The 17259-nt window shown below is 19.1% G+C and overlaps 3 protein-coding genes and 1 non-coding gene across 5 annotated transcripts; 3 read left to right on the top strand and 1 right to left on the bottom strand.

Annotated features, from left to right (window-relative positions):
- Positions 1 to 3693: 3693 nt before the first annotated feature.
- LOC100867631 (WD repeat domain phosphoinositide-interacting protein 4) lies at positions 3694 to 6394 on the top strand. 2 transcript variants are annotated; one of them, XM_003698366.3, is made up of 7 exons: positions 3694 to 4139; positions 4536 to 4803; positions 4895 to 5135; positions 5308 to 5456; positions 5661 to 5762; positions 5830 to 5948; positions 6030 to 6394. In XM_003698366.3, the coding sequence occupies exons 1-7, from the start codon at positions 4091 to 4093 to the stop codon at positions 6137 to 6139; spliced, it is 1038 nt and encodes a 345-aa protein (XP_003698414.1). In that variant the 5' UTR covers positions 3694 to 4090; the 3' UTR covers positions 6140 to 6394. The 2 variants fall into 2 exon arrangements, with proteins under 2 accessions (XP_003698414.1, XP_012348717.1); XM_012493263.2 differs by having other exon boundaries at positions 3797 to 4139; positions 4877 to 5135.
- LOC100867750 (uncharacterized) lies at positions 6269 to 7213 on the bottom strand. The gene is made up of 3 exons (XM_003698367.4): positions 6993 to 7213; positions 6585 to 6693; positions 6269 to 6510 (listed from the first exon to the last, which is right to left on the bottom strand). Exons 1-3 carry the CDS (start codon positions 6993 to 6995, stop codon positions 6446 to 6448), a joined length of 177 nt encoding a protein of 58 aa, XP_003698415.1. The 5' UTR covers positions 6996 to 7213; the 3' UTR covers positions 6269 to 6445.
- Positions 7133 to 7239, top strand: LOC116415251 (U6 spliceosomal RNA). Its single transcript, XR_004225832.1, has one exon. It is a non-coding gene; the product is annotated as a U6 spliceosomal RNA (small nuclear RNA).
- A 163-nt stretch (positions 7240 to 7402) lies between these two features.
- On the top strand, positions 7403 to 10021 carry PIG-U (phosphatidylinositol glycan anchor biosynthesis class U). The gene is made up of 4 exons (XM_003698365.4): positions 7403 to 8517; positions 8678 to 8880; positions 8955 to 9660; positions 9726 to 10021. Exons 1-4 carry the CDS (start codon positions 8388 to 8390, stop codon positions 9977 to 9979), a joined length of 1293 nt encoding a protein of 430 aa, XP_003698413.1. The 5' UTR covers positions 7403 to 8387; the 3' UTR covers positions 9980 to 10021.
- The last annotated feature ends 7238 nt before the right edge of the window (positions 10022 to 17259 follow it).

Genomic DNA, 17259 nt, shown 5'->3' on the forward strand with positions numbered 1-17259 from the left:
AAATCAGTCTAACCTTTTTTGCGTATTATTTTTAAATAAAATTGTTAAATTTAAAAGTATAAAACTTATCAAAATTCGAAATATTGCTGATCCTTTAGCGATAATCAAAAAATGCAATATCGATTTAAATATTAATGGATATATTATTGTTTTGTCTTTTAAATCAATAATTTTAATGGCTAAAGTTAGACCAGGAATATATTTATCAAATTATATATATATACTATATGTTTTATATTATTCTATAAATCTATTATCAAAATATTTAATCTTCGTATAAAATATTCGTTATTAATAAATTTGTAATATTATAATTATATATTCTAAAAAATTTTAAAATAATAATTATTAAAAGAGAAAATAAATATATTTATTTTAGTGTATCTATAATAAATACTTAAATTTTTTAAAAAATAATAATTTGAAAATTATTTTGAATTATAAAAAATTATTTAAAATATAATTAGAAAAATTATATAAAATATAATTGAAATTGATAGATTAAGTATTTATCTTACTTGAGTTATTATCTACGAAATTTAAATTTTTTAAAATGAAACATAAAATTGTCAAAAAATCATTGAATCATCGAGAGAAAGAATATAATAATAGATCATAAATAAGAATGAATTTATAATATATTATATATATTATATTATATATTATAATTTATAATATATATAATAATATTTATGTATATTTATAATATAAGTATTCTGATAGTATTGCAATCGTGTTACTTACTCCAATTAGCTTTTTCTTCTCCTTGACTATTCTTATTCAAAATGATATCAGATTCTACAAACAGTAACCGATCAAATTTTGTTCGGATTAAAATTTTTAAATATTATGTCAAAATTTTTAAGCATCATTAAATCCGACTAATATTGCATAATAAGATTTGAATACATTAAAACTGTATTATTAATTAATTTATTATAATTTATTATAATTAAAAATGATATAATTGTAATTAATGTTAATTATATTTAATACAAAGTATTAAATATAAAACATAAAATGTTAGATATAAAAAATCTTGCATAATTTATGCTTTGAAAAATTGAGAAAAGAAAAAATGATTCATCAGAATAATTGCACAGATTTTTAGATTTTTAAATATCATTGATCTCGAGATATAATGATGAATATTCTTATGATGAATCTTCCCTTAAAATGATAGGCCGTATTGTCTTTCTATTATTTATTATAGAATTGTTATATCTAATAGAAATCTTTACTAAATTAAAATTAAATTAAAACTGAATTAAAATAGAAATTAACATTACAATATATTTTTATATCTTTTAATAAATGATTTATAAAAATTACAATTTTGATATTAAAAATTTTTGGGATCAAAATTCATGCGAATATAAAATTGTGATATTAACTTGTGATATTAAAATTTTATATATTATTATAATTCTAATGATTCCATTTTAATATATCTTTTTATATATATCTATAATTTGTTTAATGAGAGCTTGTAAACAAATTTGAATACGATTACATCTTGTCAAATGACTATCATTTGACAACTGATAATATTATTATATGTCAATAAATATAGTATTAATAATAAAATAATTATTATTAATATTGATATTTTAACGTCTTCTGTTTATGAATGGTAATCACATGATAAAATTAAAATTTATTAAAGTTTATTAAAAACTAAATTAATATATATTTATTTTCGGAAAACAACTAAATAATTCAGAACGGAATTTGCATAACGATTTTTATCACGCAACCCATATTGTCGGGGAAATAAAATTTACATAGGTATCTCATAAATATATATATATCTACTATATATATAGATAGTAAAAATTGATTATTAAATATATCATTAAAATTTTTTTGATATTATATTCTTATAATTTTTTAAATAAATAAATAAATATTCAGAAAATCTAAAAAATTATTTATTTTGATTTTTTTTAAGAATCGTCTATTAATATTTGATTCAATTATTAAATAAATTTAATAACATAAAAAACAGAAAATATTTTGAGGAACATATTATAAGATTAAAATATTTATTACAATAATTATAGTTTAATGACTATATTTTTTTTACTTTACTTGAATTAAATAGCAATCTAAACAAAAAATCAAAAATTGAAATATGTATCTTTGATATATACTACTTGATATATTTGATAATTGATGAAATTGCTTACAACTTCATGAAAAAAAATCATGATTTATTTATATTATTTAATATGATCTTGATTTTATTTTGAAAACAAAATATTTTTAAAATACTTTCTATTGTTAATTATAGTATTTGATGTCATTAAATTATGGTTTAAAACATTTTTTATTTCATACAATCACAAACATAAAAAACAATAAAAAAATAGTTACATGCAATATTCTATATAATTGTCGGCTGTTTTTTGGTATTATATTGTATATATATATAAAATTTATTTATACTTTATAAAAAAAATTAATTTTTACTTTATTCTTATAATTTTAAATTTTACTTATAAATGTTGGAAATTATAATTTAAAAAAAAAAATGATTTATTTACAATTATTGAGTGTAAAATAAAATAATTTTGGTAAGTATAATATATTGTATATAATATTAGAAAGAAAAGGATTTGGAGAAATTAGATAGAATATTATAAATTATATCCTTAACATAATTATATGCTCATGATGAATAAAAATTTAACTGTTAAATTTTTTAATTCAACAAGATGTATTTTGGATATAATAGATTGTACTTAATGTATCACTTTTATATAATCCTTTATATATGTTTATATTTATTATTATTATTGTTGTTGTTGTTGTTGTTATTAAATAATTTATTATTATTAATACTTATTCAAAAATTATTTACAAACAAATATGTAATTTCATTTGTTTCACATAGCTACTTGTTATATGTTTCTGATGAAATATCCAACATTTTGAATTATCTTTTTTTATAAATAATGTCACATTTTCTTTGTTATTTTTGCTTCAAATTGACTCATGTATTTCTATATACACATTGTATGATCTAAGATAACAAGAATACAATATTATACATGAAAATCATATTAAATTATATATAATAAGATATAATAATTTGTCTCAAATATATAAATATTAAAATAATGTATAAGAATGTTATGATAATTGTTTCATAAAAATTTGATACAAAATACAAAATATAAAATATAAAATATAGCTAGCAACTTTTGCTATTCTTATAAAAGTGGAATTATGAAATTATGAAAATTAGTGAATTTCGATATAACCAAAAATATGACACGAAAAACAAATATTATAAATATAATAAATCGTAACGATTTTTTCATACATATTTTTCATATACATGTATAGAGATAAAAAGAAAGCATTTAAAAGAAATATGAATTAATTATTTACAAACAAGTATTAACCGAAAATATCATATCATAAATCAAATAATGATAAGTAAAATACTAAGGCAATAATAAAAATAAATAGATTAATTAGATTATAATTTTAAACAATTTATATTTTCATCATTATACTTTTAATTTCATCAATATAACTTTTAATTATAACAAGGTTAAAAATGCTTTTTTTAATTTAATAATTCTTTTTTTTTCAACTGTTTTAGTATTAGTTGTTTGAATAATTATCTCAATGATATAAAATAATTATTTATTGTTAAATGACACATTAAAGAAATGGTATCCTATGATCACAGCGACTTAGTGGCGAATATCTATGTAACAGTCGCTAGAATATAAAATGTTTTATTAAATTTATTTAAATATTACATTTTGCATCTTTTTATTCACTAAATAAGAAAATAATAGAAATCATTGTATTTTTTATTATTTATGCACAACATGTAGATATTGTTTGTATTATTCATAGATAAATTTAATTCATTTGAAAAGTGAAAATCAACCTAATAATTCTTATGATATGTATATATATATATCTGAATGATAAATATTGTACCAAACATTGTGTCACAGTTACAGCTGATTGTAAAAGAAAAATGTAAACAAAAACATAAAATTCATCATTAAAAAAAAAATTTATATATCGAAAGGATACTTATTTGTTTAATTTAATGTAACATCAAATGGCTGGCGAAAAAAATATTCTTAGTTTACGATTTAATCAGGATCAAGGTAATTATTATTCTTAATGTTAATTTCTGAAATCTCTAACAATTAAAATAAATTTATTTTTAATTAAAATAAATTGCTTAATAAAATTATAAAATTTAATATTTTTTTCGTTTGAAAATTAAAAATTTTAAAATTAAAAATATTTATATTTTATCAGAAATATAAATATATATAAAAAGTAAAATAATGTAAAAAAAAAATCTATTTTATTTGTATTAATGGTATAATTATATTATTTACATTATACATTATTTATTATTATACATTAATATTCAATTTAATTATTAAAATTTTAAATAAATTTTAATAATAATTTTTATTATTTTTTAAATTATTTTTATTATTTAATAATAATTTTTAAATTTATATTTTTATTTTTAATTTATATTCTTTTAGGATGTTTCACATGTTGTATGGAATCTGGTCTTAGAGTATACAATGTAGAACCATTAGTGGAAAAAGCTCATTTGGAAAATGATATAATGGGAAGTATAGCTATTGCAGAAATGCTTTGGAGAACAAACATCATTGCTATAGTAGGTGGTGGTACAAGACCAAAGTTTGCAGAAAATACAGTACTTATTTATGATGATTTATCTAAAAAATTTATAATGGAAGTTACATTTACCAGTCCTATTAAAGCTATACGATTACGTAGAGACAAGTAAGTTCATTAATGATATCAATTTCTATTTTAGTCAATATAATAGTCAATATAAATATTTCATTTATGTAAGAATAATTTTACAAAACAGAATGATAGTAGCACTTCAACGAGAAATACATGTCTTCTCATTTCCTATGCCTACACGAAGATTATTGACTTTAGAAACCAGAGATAATCCAATGGGATTAATTGAAGTTGCTACATTAGCTACTGCACAAAAACAACTTCTTGCTTTCCCTGGCCATAAACAGGGTAGTGTACAATTAATTGATCTTGGTGCTACAGAAGCAGGAAGTTCTAGTGCTCCTGCAACTCTTGCAGCACATCAAGTATGTTATATTTAAGATATGTTATATAAGATAAATAAAAACTTAAATAATGATAATTTATAAAAAGTTTACATAAAAATTTACGTAATTAAATAATTAAATAATAGATTATTATGATTTTACTTAATATTTCTTTTTATATATAAATATTTTTTTTTATGTATGTTATTAGGGTGCATTAGCTTGTCTTGCAGTTAATAGTAGTGGAACAATGATAGCAACTGCTTCCACTCAAGGTACATTAGTTAGAGTATGGGACAGTATACGTAGACACTTATTAGTGGAATTAAGAAGAGGTGCTGATCCTGCAACACTTTATTGGTATATATAAATATTATTATGTATACATATATATATATATATATAAAAACGTAAATAATTTAAATAAAATTTTAATAAAACTTAAATATATATAAATAAATAAATATTAACAATAAATTATAAACAAATAAATTTTATATAAAAATATTTTACTTTTAATAATGTTACAGTCTTGAACTATAATTTTAAATTATAATATTTCAGCATTACATTTAGTAGAGATTCGGAATTCTTATGTGCTTCTAGCGATAAAGGAACAGTACACATATTTGCATTAAAAGACACACAATTAAATCGCAGATCGACGTATGTAAATATAGTACAAATTTTTATAAATTCTAATGATTAAAATTAATGATTGATTTATTCATAGTTTTTCAAAAATGGGATTTTTGGGAAATTACGTTGAAAGTCAATGGGCATTGGCTACATTTACAGTACCACCAGAATGTGCTTGTGTATGTGCATTTGGTACAAGAAGTTCTGTCATAGGTATAAAAAAATATATCTATTACATTAAAATTATATATAATAATGTATTCGAATTTAATTTTTTATTTTATTTATTCTTAGCAATTTGTATGGATGGAACATTTCATAAATATGTTTTTACTGCCGATGGAAATTGTAACCGTGAAGCATTTGATGTCTTCCTAGATGTTTGTGATCATGATGATTTTTAACATAAATTGTATATTACATTTAGATCATGTTTTAGAATATCTGTAGGAAAGTTTCCAGTCATTTTAAATAAGAACTTCTTACAGCAATATCTGTACAGTAAATAATTAGGAAAATAATTATAAGAAGAGTACAAGTCACTACATTTATTGATTTCTCAATATAATATACTGAATATTCTTCAGTCTATTTTATATACATCAACATTTTAGTAACATATGTTCAATATATAATAAAAATTAATTTTATATCTTTAACTTGTTTTTTCTTAGTAAAAATTGTAATTTTGCAAATATACATATTCTTATTTATATTTCTTTGCTATTTTTGTAAGTTTTACTATGGGATTGTGCCACTTGTTCTCGAATTCTTTCTGGAATTTTTATTTTACATATAAGAAATAAAAATATATTTTTATAATTAATAAGCAAAATATTATATACATACTATATGGCTCTGGATTAATCATAGGACTTATCATTGTAAAATAACAAAATATTCCTACAGTTCCTACAAATGTACCTATAAATGCTGCATATCTCCATCCCGTTAATCGCTAAAAAATAAATATGATTAAAATTTATTTTTCATTTTATACTTACGAATTATAATTTGCATTAAGAATTTTATTTGATAAAAATAAAATATTATAATTATTTATGTTTATAATGTATTTATGATGTATTATTTTTATAATGTATAAAAAATAACCAAGAAATATGATGTTATTAAATGTTATTAATTATTATGCTCAATTTAAACAAATTACATCTTATTTTTTATAGTGTTATCTTCTAACATAAATGGTAAAATTAAAATTTAAAATTTTTTCAAAAGAAATTTAATGATAAGTACCATTATTTCTTTATAATAGCTTCAAATTATATTACTATTATATAAATACGCCACTAGATGGCTACATTAAGTATTCCTTTCTCACTAGTGGTCAAAAATTCATTACTTCCTTTATATATGAGAAATAAAAACTTCACAGCGTACTTGCTTCGGCAGTACATATACTAAAATTGGAACGATACAGAGAAGATTAGCATGGCCCCTGCGCAAGGATGACACGCAAAATCGTGAAGCGTTCCACATTTTTTTGTTATATTTACGTAAAAAATATAATTTAATATTTAAATGTTTAAATGAAATATAAATCAATTTTCTCATAACTTAAAAAAATTATATGATATTAAAAAAAAAAAATAAAGTATATATAAATTTTTAATATATTTAATTATTTAGATTATCTACAATTTTTTAAAAGAAGAAATAAGTGAATAAGAAAAACAACAAATTTTTTTTAAAGGAATAAAAGTTTTTATTATATTATAGTTATATTAATATATTACTATTTTTGTTATACATTTAATTTTTTAATACAAATTACTTTTTTCTTATATTTTCAATTTATTTAATTTTTATTTATTTATCTTTTGTTATTTACTTATGAATTTCAATATATTTTATTACTTAATATTACTACAATATTATTTAACTTAATATTATTATTAATATATTAAATAAAAAATTTTCTTAATATAAAATATATGTATATATATTTAAATATTTCAAATGTGAATAAGAAAAATTTCATTTTGTATATATGTTTTTTAGTATATAATATATTTGTACGAAGTAGATAGAAAATTTTAGACCCGATTCTAGAAATTAAAATAAGTATATGGATCTATATATAAAAATCAAATTTAAAACATAAAGAATTTAATTTTGATATTAAATGAAATATATAAAGATAAAGAAATCATAATGTCTCGTCATGATTGATTTGTCGTCTAGTTTTATCTGATGCAAAAATAAATTATTTATAACTTGAAAAATAAATTTCATTGGATATATCATTACATATCAAAAATTTATGTCTGTGTTTGTTTTAATCTCTAGAATCATATTTTAAATTTTTTACTTATTTCGTATTCGAAATTTTTTATATATATATAAATATATTATTGATAGCTATTTCATCAAATTGTATTAAAAAAATGGATTCATTAAACAAAAAAAATCCGCTCATATGCTATGATTTAATCATACTCAATTTAATTTTAAGTAATAATATTTAACATATAGCAATAAAAAAATCTCATAGCAAAAAGAAAAAATATTATTAAAATATTTATAAATTATATTAAATAGTAATTTAAAAAATAATTCAAATACATATGTAGTCTATCTTTTAAATAGTCGGTTATGTCATACGTAAATGATTTATAGTTTAAATACAAAATGAAGATACAATGGTTATCAAATTTTATATTAGCCGGTATTATTAGATTTTTATTAATGAATTCTGAATACCAAAAAATCATTAGTGATCGTATGGAAGTTTCTACTGCATTGAATTCTTGGAAGAGAGGTTAGGATAAATGTCAAATATATTTAATATTAAGATTGAGAGAATTTTTATTGTATTTTTTATTACAAATTACATAGATTATATATATATATGTACGTATGTGTGTATGTGTATTCATATTATATTTATAACAATTATTATTATTTTATTTAATTTTTAGTAACTGAAGGAGTCTATTTATATAACTTTGGCATTGATCCTTATACAGGAGATTTATTTCATGAAACACCCATTGGATTATATGTTTTTAATTTCATACAACAACATTTACCACAGTCAATATTATTTTGTTTATTTGTGTTCACTGATTTATTAACAGCATTATTTCTTGGACTTACAGCAAAACAATATACGACTGAATTGGTTAGTTAAATTTTAATATTATGAAATATTTAAAATATGATTTTTATTTTGTTGGAATTATATTTTAATTCTAGGTTTTTAAAAAGAAGGAAGAAGAAAAATTATGCAATGAAAAGACAGAAAGCCATAATAATGCTTCAATAATATATACTTCAATAATGTATGTCTCAGCAGGATATTTATTTAATCCATACATTATACTTAATTGTGTAGGACATACAACAACAGTATTTACAAATTTATTATATTCCATAGCATTGATTTCAATGACAAAATCTTCTATATTTTGGAGTTGTTTATCAATTTCTTTATTAACATTACAAGGACTTTATCCTATTTCACTCATAGTACCAGCAATTATTTATATTGCTCGTTCTGATAATATAAAACAAAAAAGGAATATTCTTAATTTTATTATAATATTTATAAGCATATTAATTAGTTTATTTTATATTTCTTATTATATTATGGGAAGTTGGTCATTTATTTGGAATACATTTGGCTTTATTTTAACAGTTCCTGATTTACGTCCAAATATTGGACTGTATTGGTATTTCTTTACAGAAGTATTTGAGCATTTTAGATGGCTTTTCATTGCTTCTTTTCAAATAAATGTTAGTTTACTATATATAATACCATTAGCATTAAGGTTACGACATGATCCAATGTTATTAGCATTTTCTTACTTAGCAGTTATTGCTATATTTAAATCGTACCCTTGTATAGGAGATGTTGGATTTTATATGTCACTTTTACCACTTTGGAAACATTTATTTCAATGTAAGTATATTGCTTATTTAAATATAAAATATTACAATATTTGTAAAAATGATTTTTTTTTACAGATACACAACAAGGATTTATTGTAGGTTGTTTTATGCTATTTTGCACAATTTTTGCACCTACTGTTTGGTATCAATGGATATATTCTAGATCAGCTAACGCAAACTTTTACTTTGGAGTTACATTAGCATTTGCTATAGCACAAATTTTTTTAGTAACAGATATTCTTTTTGCAAGTGTAAAACATGAATTTGCTGTGCGTCATGGTATTAATAAGGATGTTAATGGAAGTAATACAAAACTTCTTTTAGAATAAAATTGTATTTTAAAAAATTTAATATTAAAATTATTAATAGAAGTTTCAAATTTTATAAATGTAATTCAACTTAATCAAATCATTTCGAAATAAGAAACTCTTTTTATCTTTAGAAATAGAAATGAATTAATTTTAGTTCCATCAAATGGATTTTATATTGTCAATAAAAATATAATATATGCCTTAAAGATATAACATAATAATAATGATGAATATTAGACATAATGAAATTATCATTAAATGATTAATTATATTTAAAAATATTCATAATAAGTTAATTTGTTTTTATAGATTATAGATTAAATATTCATAAATTATTAGATTTTAAAAAAAATTTAATGTTTAATAGCAAATAATGATAATGCAAAAAAATTTATTTATTTATTTTTATTTTAATTTAAATATTTTAATTATTTTATTAAAGATATAAATAATTAGAAAGCTGATTAATTTCCTCCTTATTGATTAACTTCCTCCTTTTAATAAACTTAAAATATATTGTAAAGATTATTATTTTAAGTTTTTCCTTTATACATAACTTATACATAACTTATACATAACAAAGATGATAAAGATTGGTTTTAATTTTCAAATTATTGGCCAAGAAACTTTTAGGACTATATTGAATTCTATTTATATATATGCATTCATAAAATATATGTGACATTATGCGATTATCACTTTTCAACTCTTTATATAAATACAATATAAAAAATGAACAAATATCATCACACTTAATATCTACTTATAATAAGCTTAACCATTCGAATCTTTTTGAATGATTCACGGATTGCAAAAACAGAATATAAAATAATTACTGAGTGATCGAATATATTCAATGATCAAAATTAATTTTCTTATTATATATATGTATATAAATCATAAAAAAAATTTTGAAAAAGATCTTGTTCAAATTTATAAGGATGTAGGTTTTCGACAAATTCATTCATTATATGTACATATACATAATTGCTAACTGCTAAGTGATAGTAAAACTGACATATATTATCACGAATATATACATAAAGATAAAATTCAATAGTATAAACTATTTGATTATATCATTTTTCGCATTTTTTTGTAAAAATTAAAATCGATTTTTTTGGAAAATATTTAAAAATGAAGTGTGTTACAATATATTTCATTAAAGTTCATTAAAATCATATAATGAAGAAAAAATTAATTAGCAGATTGACTTAATATTTAAAGAATTTATATATATAGTATAAAATGAAATATAAAAATGTAAATAAAAAAAGAATAATTATTAATAAGGGATCTTCATTGATTTTGATTTTTGAATATGTTAGAATAGATTATATTATAAGATTTTAAACAATTTTTTTCCTTACATTATCATCATTTAATCTTAATTTTTGAGATAATAGTATATGATAAGAAATTTTATGACACTTATTTCTTTCTTAACTACTTTATAAAAATTCGATTTTTATATATTTTAAGAAAATTATGTAAATTCTTGTATTATGATAAGATATTTTTAAATAGATATATATTATTTTTCAAAAGTAGTATATATTTATATAATATTATATTAATACTATATAATATTAATATTAATATTATTATTATATTAATCAATATTAATATTAATCAATATAATATTATTATTGATTTAATAATACTTATAATATATTAATATATTAATAATAATATATATTATTAATACATAATTAATATTAAAATTAATATTAATACATACATGTTATATTATAATATTTGAAAATAATCTATAATTTATTTTTTTTATCATAATTATATATATATATAATTATAACAATTTTATTATACTTCTAGGTGAGTTCGGATTTTGTTTGGTATTATTACGTTTGATAGAATTTATAATGCAATTGATTTAATTGAGTAAAAGTTTTGTACCTAATTTAAATAGAAATAATATTTGAGAGTTACAGCATTTTGCGTTTATCTATCTATAAGATACTAAGAAACTCTAAAAATTGCTTAAATTACAGATTTATATATTTTTTTTATTTTATTTTAATAGTTTCTGCATAGTTTATAAATTAAATATACTATAAATAATTTTATGAATTATCTTCTAATAAAAATTAATTATAATTAATATAGATTTTAGTTATCAATTTTAGATAAATTTTGGAAATAGAAGATAGAATTTAAAAATTGAACGAATTTTTTAATAGTTTTGTTCGGCTTTTCGGTGCAAATATTCTGATATGTGTCATACTCTGTTTTCAATTATTTTCAATCATTTTTAATTTAATGAATAAATTTTAACCAATATTTTTGTGTTTATTTTGGTTCTAGATTTGATTCTTCAAAGTATATTAAGGCTCAAGCTCGTGAAATGGTCGGGTCCTGCTTTATTTTCAACAGTTTGAATATCTGCCAACAGTCTAGCAGTAACTTATGAACAAGCATAGTTTTCGTAACGTTTTCCAGATCTTAGTTTAAACAGATACCAGAGCAACGATCACTTCACAAACTGCGTTTGCACGCCATGTGATGGATCACTGTGGAAGCAAGAGCAAAGATCATAATTCACACGCACTACGGCGTGATTTCGCGAGGACCAATCCTTCGAAACCGCTCTTCGACACAATGATTGGTCCCTCTAACCCTTCTCTGTGTGCATTTTCACGAAATGCAAGGATTGGAGGAAAAACCAAGATTGAGGTTTGAGTAGTCGAATTAGAGCAGGCAGAGAAGACAATACTCGAATTAGAACAGATAGAGAAGAGGGGAGTCGAACTAGAATAGGTATAGAAGACGGATTTAGATTTCAGTGACGATACAGTTTATCAAAGAACAGTTAGAATCACACAGTTAACCGCAAAGAGTTAAAGTATCACTATTCATTCACTCAGAGCTCATAAGATAAACGATTATATAGTTCTTACGGTAGTACGGTGATACTTCGAGCAGTAGTATCAGTTAGGCACTCCATTTGTGCAATATTCAAAGTCATACAGATTTGCGGCTTTAACAAAGTAAATATATCTCACGAATATAATAGCTAATAGCTTGTATACATCTAGACATCATTGAATGATCGATTCGAAGCCAAAAAATAAAGTTAATATGTAATATGTAAAAATAAAGTTGATATGTATATAAAAATTTATTAAGTTATAAATAATTAAGTTAAATGCACACTCAATAAAGCGGAAAGAGATCATGGTAGCACATATTGAGATATTTACATTTAAAAAACAAAAAAAAAATATATAATAATTAGAATTCTGTATTTATCTTTTATTTTTTTCATTTTATTATAGTTAATACATATATATTTGAACTTATATTATTAAAAAATTAAAATTGTTATTTTAATAATTATTTAGAAAAAATTTGTTTTTCGATTTTGATAATTTTTAAATATGTTTTAAATATGTAGAAAACAAGATTTTGAATAACTTTAATCTTTGTACATTAACAACGATCAACTTTAGTTTTTGAGATATATAACAATAGAATAATTAATAATAGAAATTACTTATACATGTCATATAATTGGGAAGGAAATAATATGACACAATTATTATTTTATAGATATTAATAATTTTTCTATACAAATGCTTCCTGTTTTTTAAAAAAACTTAATTTATTTATAAAAAAATATGTAGATATGTAGATCATATTGTAAATATCTGCGTCAATATCGCAAATAGAAGATATTAGTAATTCATTAGTTTCTTATGTATTAGAATTAATCAGAATTGTTATTTTATGTATTTATTATTTTATTCATTTAATTACATATTATACGTGAATTTAATTACATATTATTTATATAGCTATTATTATTTTTTAGCTATATATTAAAGATTTTTTATATTATATGTACACATATTTTTCAAGTCTAAAAAAGAATATTTTGAAAAACATTCAGATGTTCATGAATATGACAGAAAATAATTTAACTATCTATAAATAGATGATTAATATTATAAAAGTCAGAATATTCAACAGAATATTGTTTAATATATTTATAATAAAAATATTAATATAATATTAAAAATAAAAATATAATAGTACCAAAAATATCTAAAAATTTTATTTGTTCGTACACTAAAGTATATTGACAATTTCTAGATTATTCTTAAATTTATTCTATAAATTTTATTGCAAACATCAACAAATTTTATTCTAATAGCATTTTTTGAAATAAAAGTTAAGAGATGTTAATTTACAATTTATTATTAGAATCTATAGAATTTTTAAATATTTAAAAGAGAAGAAAACAAAAATATGTAAATAAATCTAAAATTTTAATTTCTAATTTTTATTAGTTTTTGAGATATTAATAAAAAATTTTTGATATAATTCTGCCTATAAAAATATTATATATATAATATTATATATAATATTATATATAATTATTTTCGCAATAGCATATTTTTTTCCTGGCCACCATAAGTCGATAATGCCGAAATGATTATCATTTTGATTATATTTTTTTAATTTCACTGATTGAAAAATATTGGATTTTATATTTGCTTGCTTTAAAATATGCAATTAGGAATTCAGGATTTTGAGTATACTGTTATACAGAAAAATACAATGGATTCCGATTATTTAGGATATATTGAAACTAACGCTTCTGAAGCGATTATCCCAATTATACAAAATATATCTATAGAATCTATTATTTTCCAATATAGCAATTTTTTCAGTTTTAGATTTTTTCACACAGATTTTTATATAGCATTTTATTAAGACTTTATTTAATTCAAAAAATATTAAAAGAAAATAATTTTTTAAAATTACAATAGTATAAGTATATTTTTTTCAATTTTATGAAGACAAAGTTACAGCAAGCAGAAATAAAAGAAAAATGCAAAACATTAATAATTCAAAAGAATAATTATTTTTAATTAAATTTATGATGATATATAATATAGATAAATATTTTGATCAAAATTTTACATATTACAAATGAGATAACATAGTAACACATAATGATAAGTGAGGAAGAAGAATAAGTCCTCTCTTTTCTATAAGTCATCTCGCTTGCTATTTTTAGAATATTATTATTATTTATCATAAATAAATGCATGCTGTTCCAATTAAAGAAAAAAAACTTACAACTATTTATTCAATTTTGTTTTTTGAATTTTGTTCTAAATAAACAAATGAATCAATGTATATACATCAGAAAAAGAAAAATTCACAAGGAGATATTTTTTTTCATCCATCATTTAGGTATATTAATTGCCAACCATTCTTAAATGATGGTCGCTTATTATCGTAATTATAATATAAGTTATAATACTATATAGCAATTATTATTATATATTATATTATTGTACATTATATATAATATATATTGTTATAGAAGCATATTTATAAATAAAATTTAATTATCGATATCTAAAGAAGATATTGTTCAAAATGAAGCCTTTTATAACATATTTTAAATTTATAGATATGAAACTTAACAACTATTATAAATGATCACAAATTGCTAATGTTTATTGCATTATTACATATATACATAGAACTAAAGATTAAATACAATTGTATTGTATATTAACAATAAAAAGATTTAAGCCTGATTAAATTGTAATTATAATTATAAATAATTGTAAATGTATTAAAAACATTTTTTTTATATTTATCTTCATTTATATATATTTCTTTTTAATTATAATTTTAGTTTATGAGATCGATTATTATTTTCTTTTTAGTAATCTAAATTTTATAATGTAAGTAATTTTATAATGCTTCATAAAAAAAAATTCGCAATAAATATTTAATTTATTTTGAATAAAAATAAATATGAACAAAAGAATTTAAAGAATTCAATAAATATTTTAGTTACACTAAATAAAATGATTGTATTTAGAACTAATAAAAAAAATAACGTATTTATTATAGTCGATTTTCCAAACCATTAAAATAAAATAAATCAATTTTATTAATAATTGAAAACATAATATTCATTAATTAAATATTAGATTTTAATTGAAAAGATCATAAGTTATGCAAAAAAGAAAATAGAGATTAATAAAAATTAAGAGCGGTATTATATAGTTATACGTTTTATTTAGTTAAACGTTAAGATCGACGAGAAAAAAATTAAACGATAAATTGACCGAAAAAATTTTCATTGATATAATGAAGTAATAATTTCATATTTCATTAATAAAATTAATTGTTACTAATATTAAATAATTTTACTAATGTATTTTTCAAAATATCATAAAAAAATTCTATTTAATAAAAAATTTTTAAATTCCAATAATGTTAAACATAAAAATTTATGTTTAATAAAAAAAGAATCAATTAATAAAATATTGAAGATAAATTCAAATTAAAATTCAATAAGATGAATTTATTAAATATTTTATTTTTTCATTATAAAAAAAAAACAATATTCACAACAATTTTTGAATGAATATGTAAATTTTAATATGAAATAAGCAAGAAATATATAAGATATTAATGTTTAATGTTATTTAATATCATTTAAATTCAAATATAGAAAGATTTTATTCAATTATTAATTAAATAAAAGTTAAAGATAAAAATAAATTGAAATTAGAAACAATTACTGCAATGTATATTTAAAGAAAGAAAGATTAAAAAATAAAATTAATTTTTAAGAAAAATCAAAATTAATATAATAAATTTTGAATGAAATATTGTAATGAAATATTGTTTTTAAGTTTTTGTATGTAATTTTAATTATTTAAAAAAAATCTATTCTAGCATATCTGATATTTCATTATCTGATAAAAATAACAATGAATAAAATGATAATATAAAATACAATGATGAACTAAATACAAATATAGTATCAAAAAACTGAATACAAATTTAGAAATTTAATAATATAATATTATAATATTAATATTATTTATTTCATGTACATAGAACATAAAAAATATAGAATGTTTTATGTAATATTCTATCTTTTCAAAAACTATCAAACTATGTTATTATTATTTTGATTAATAAATTTCTTTTGTAAAATTAATTTTACATTAAGTTAATATTTTTAGATTCAATTAAAAAAAAACTTACTGATCTTAATGATCCGAGAAACGTCCGAGAAATTAATTTATCATATTCTATTCTATATGTAATATAGAAATATAATAACTTGAAAAAAATTTGATGTTAATTAAACAATGATACAAGAAATATTGAGTATATTATTATAATATATTTTGTTCTAATTAGAACAAAGAAGATTGGTAAAATATGTTACCTCATAAATTATATATATATTTTTGGTCATAAAATATTTAAGTTATATATATTTACTAATAGAA

This window comes from Apis florea, unplaced genomic scaffold, assembly GCF_048593485.1.
Source record: "Apis florea isolate Af1SG1 unplaced genomic scaffold, ASM4859348v1 contig_1789_pilon, whole genome shotgun sequence".
Classification (NCBI taxonomy): Eukaryota; Metazoa; Arthropoda; class Insecta; order Hymenoptera; family Apidae; genus Apis; species Apis florea.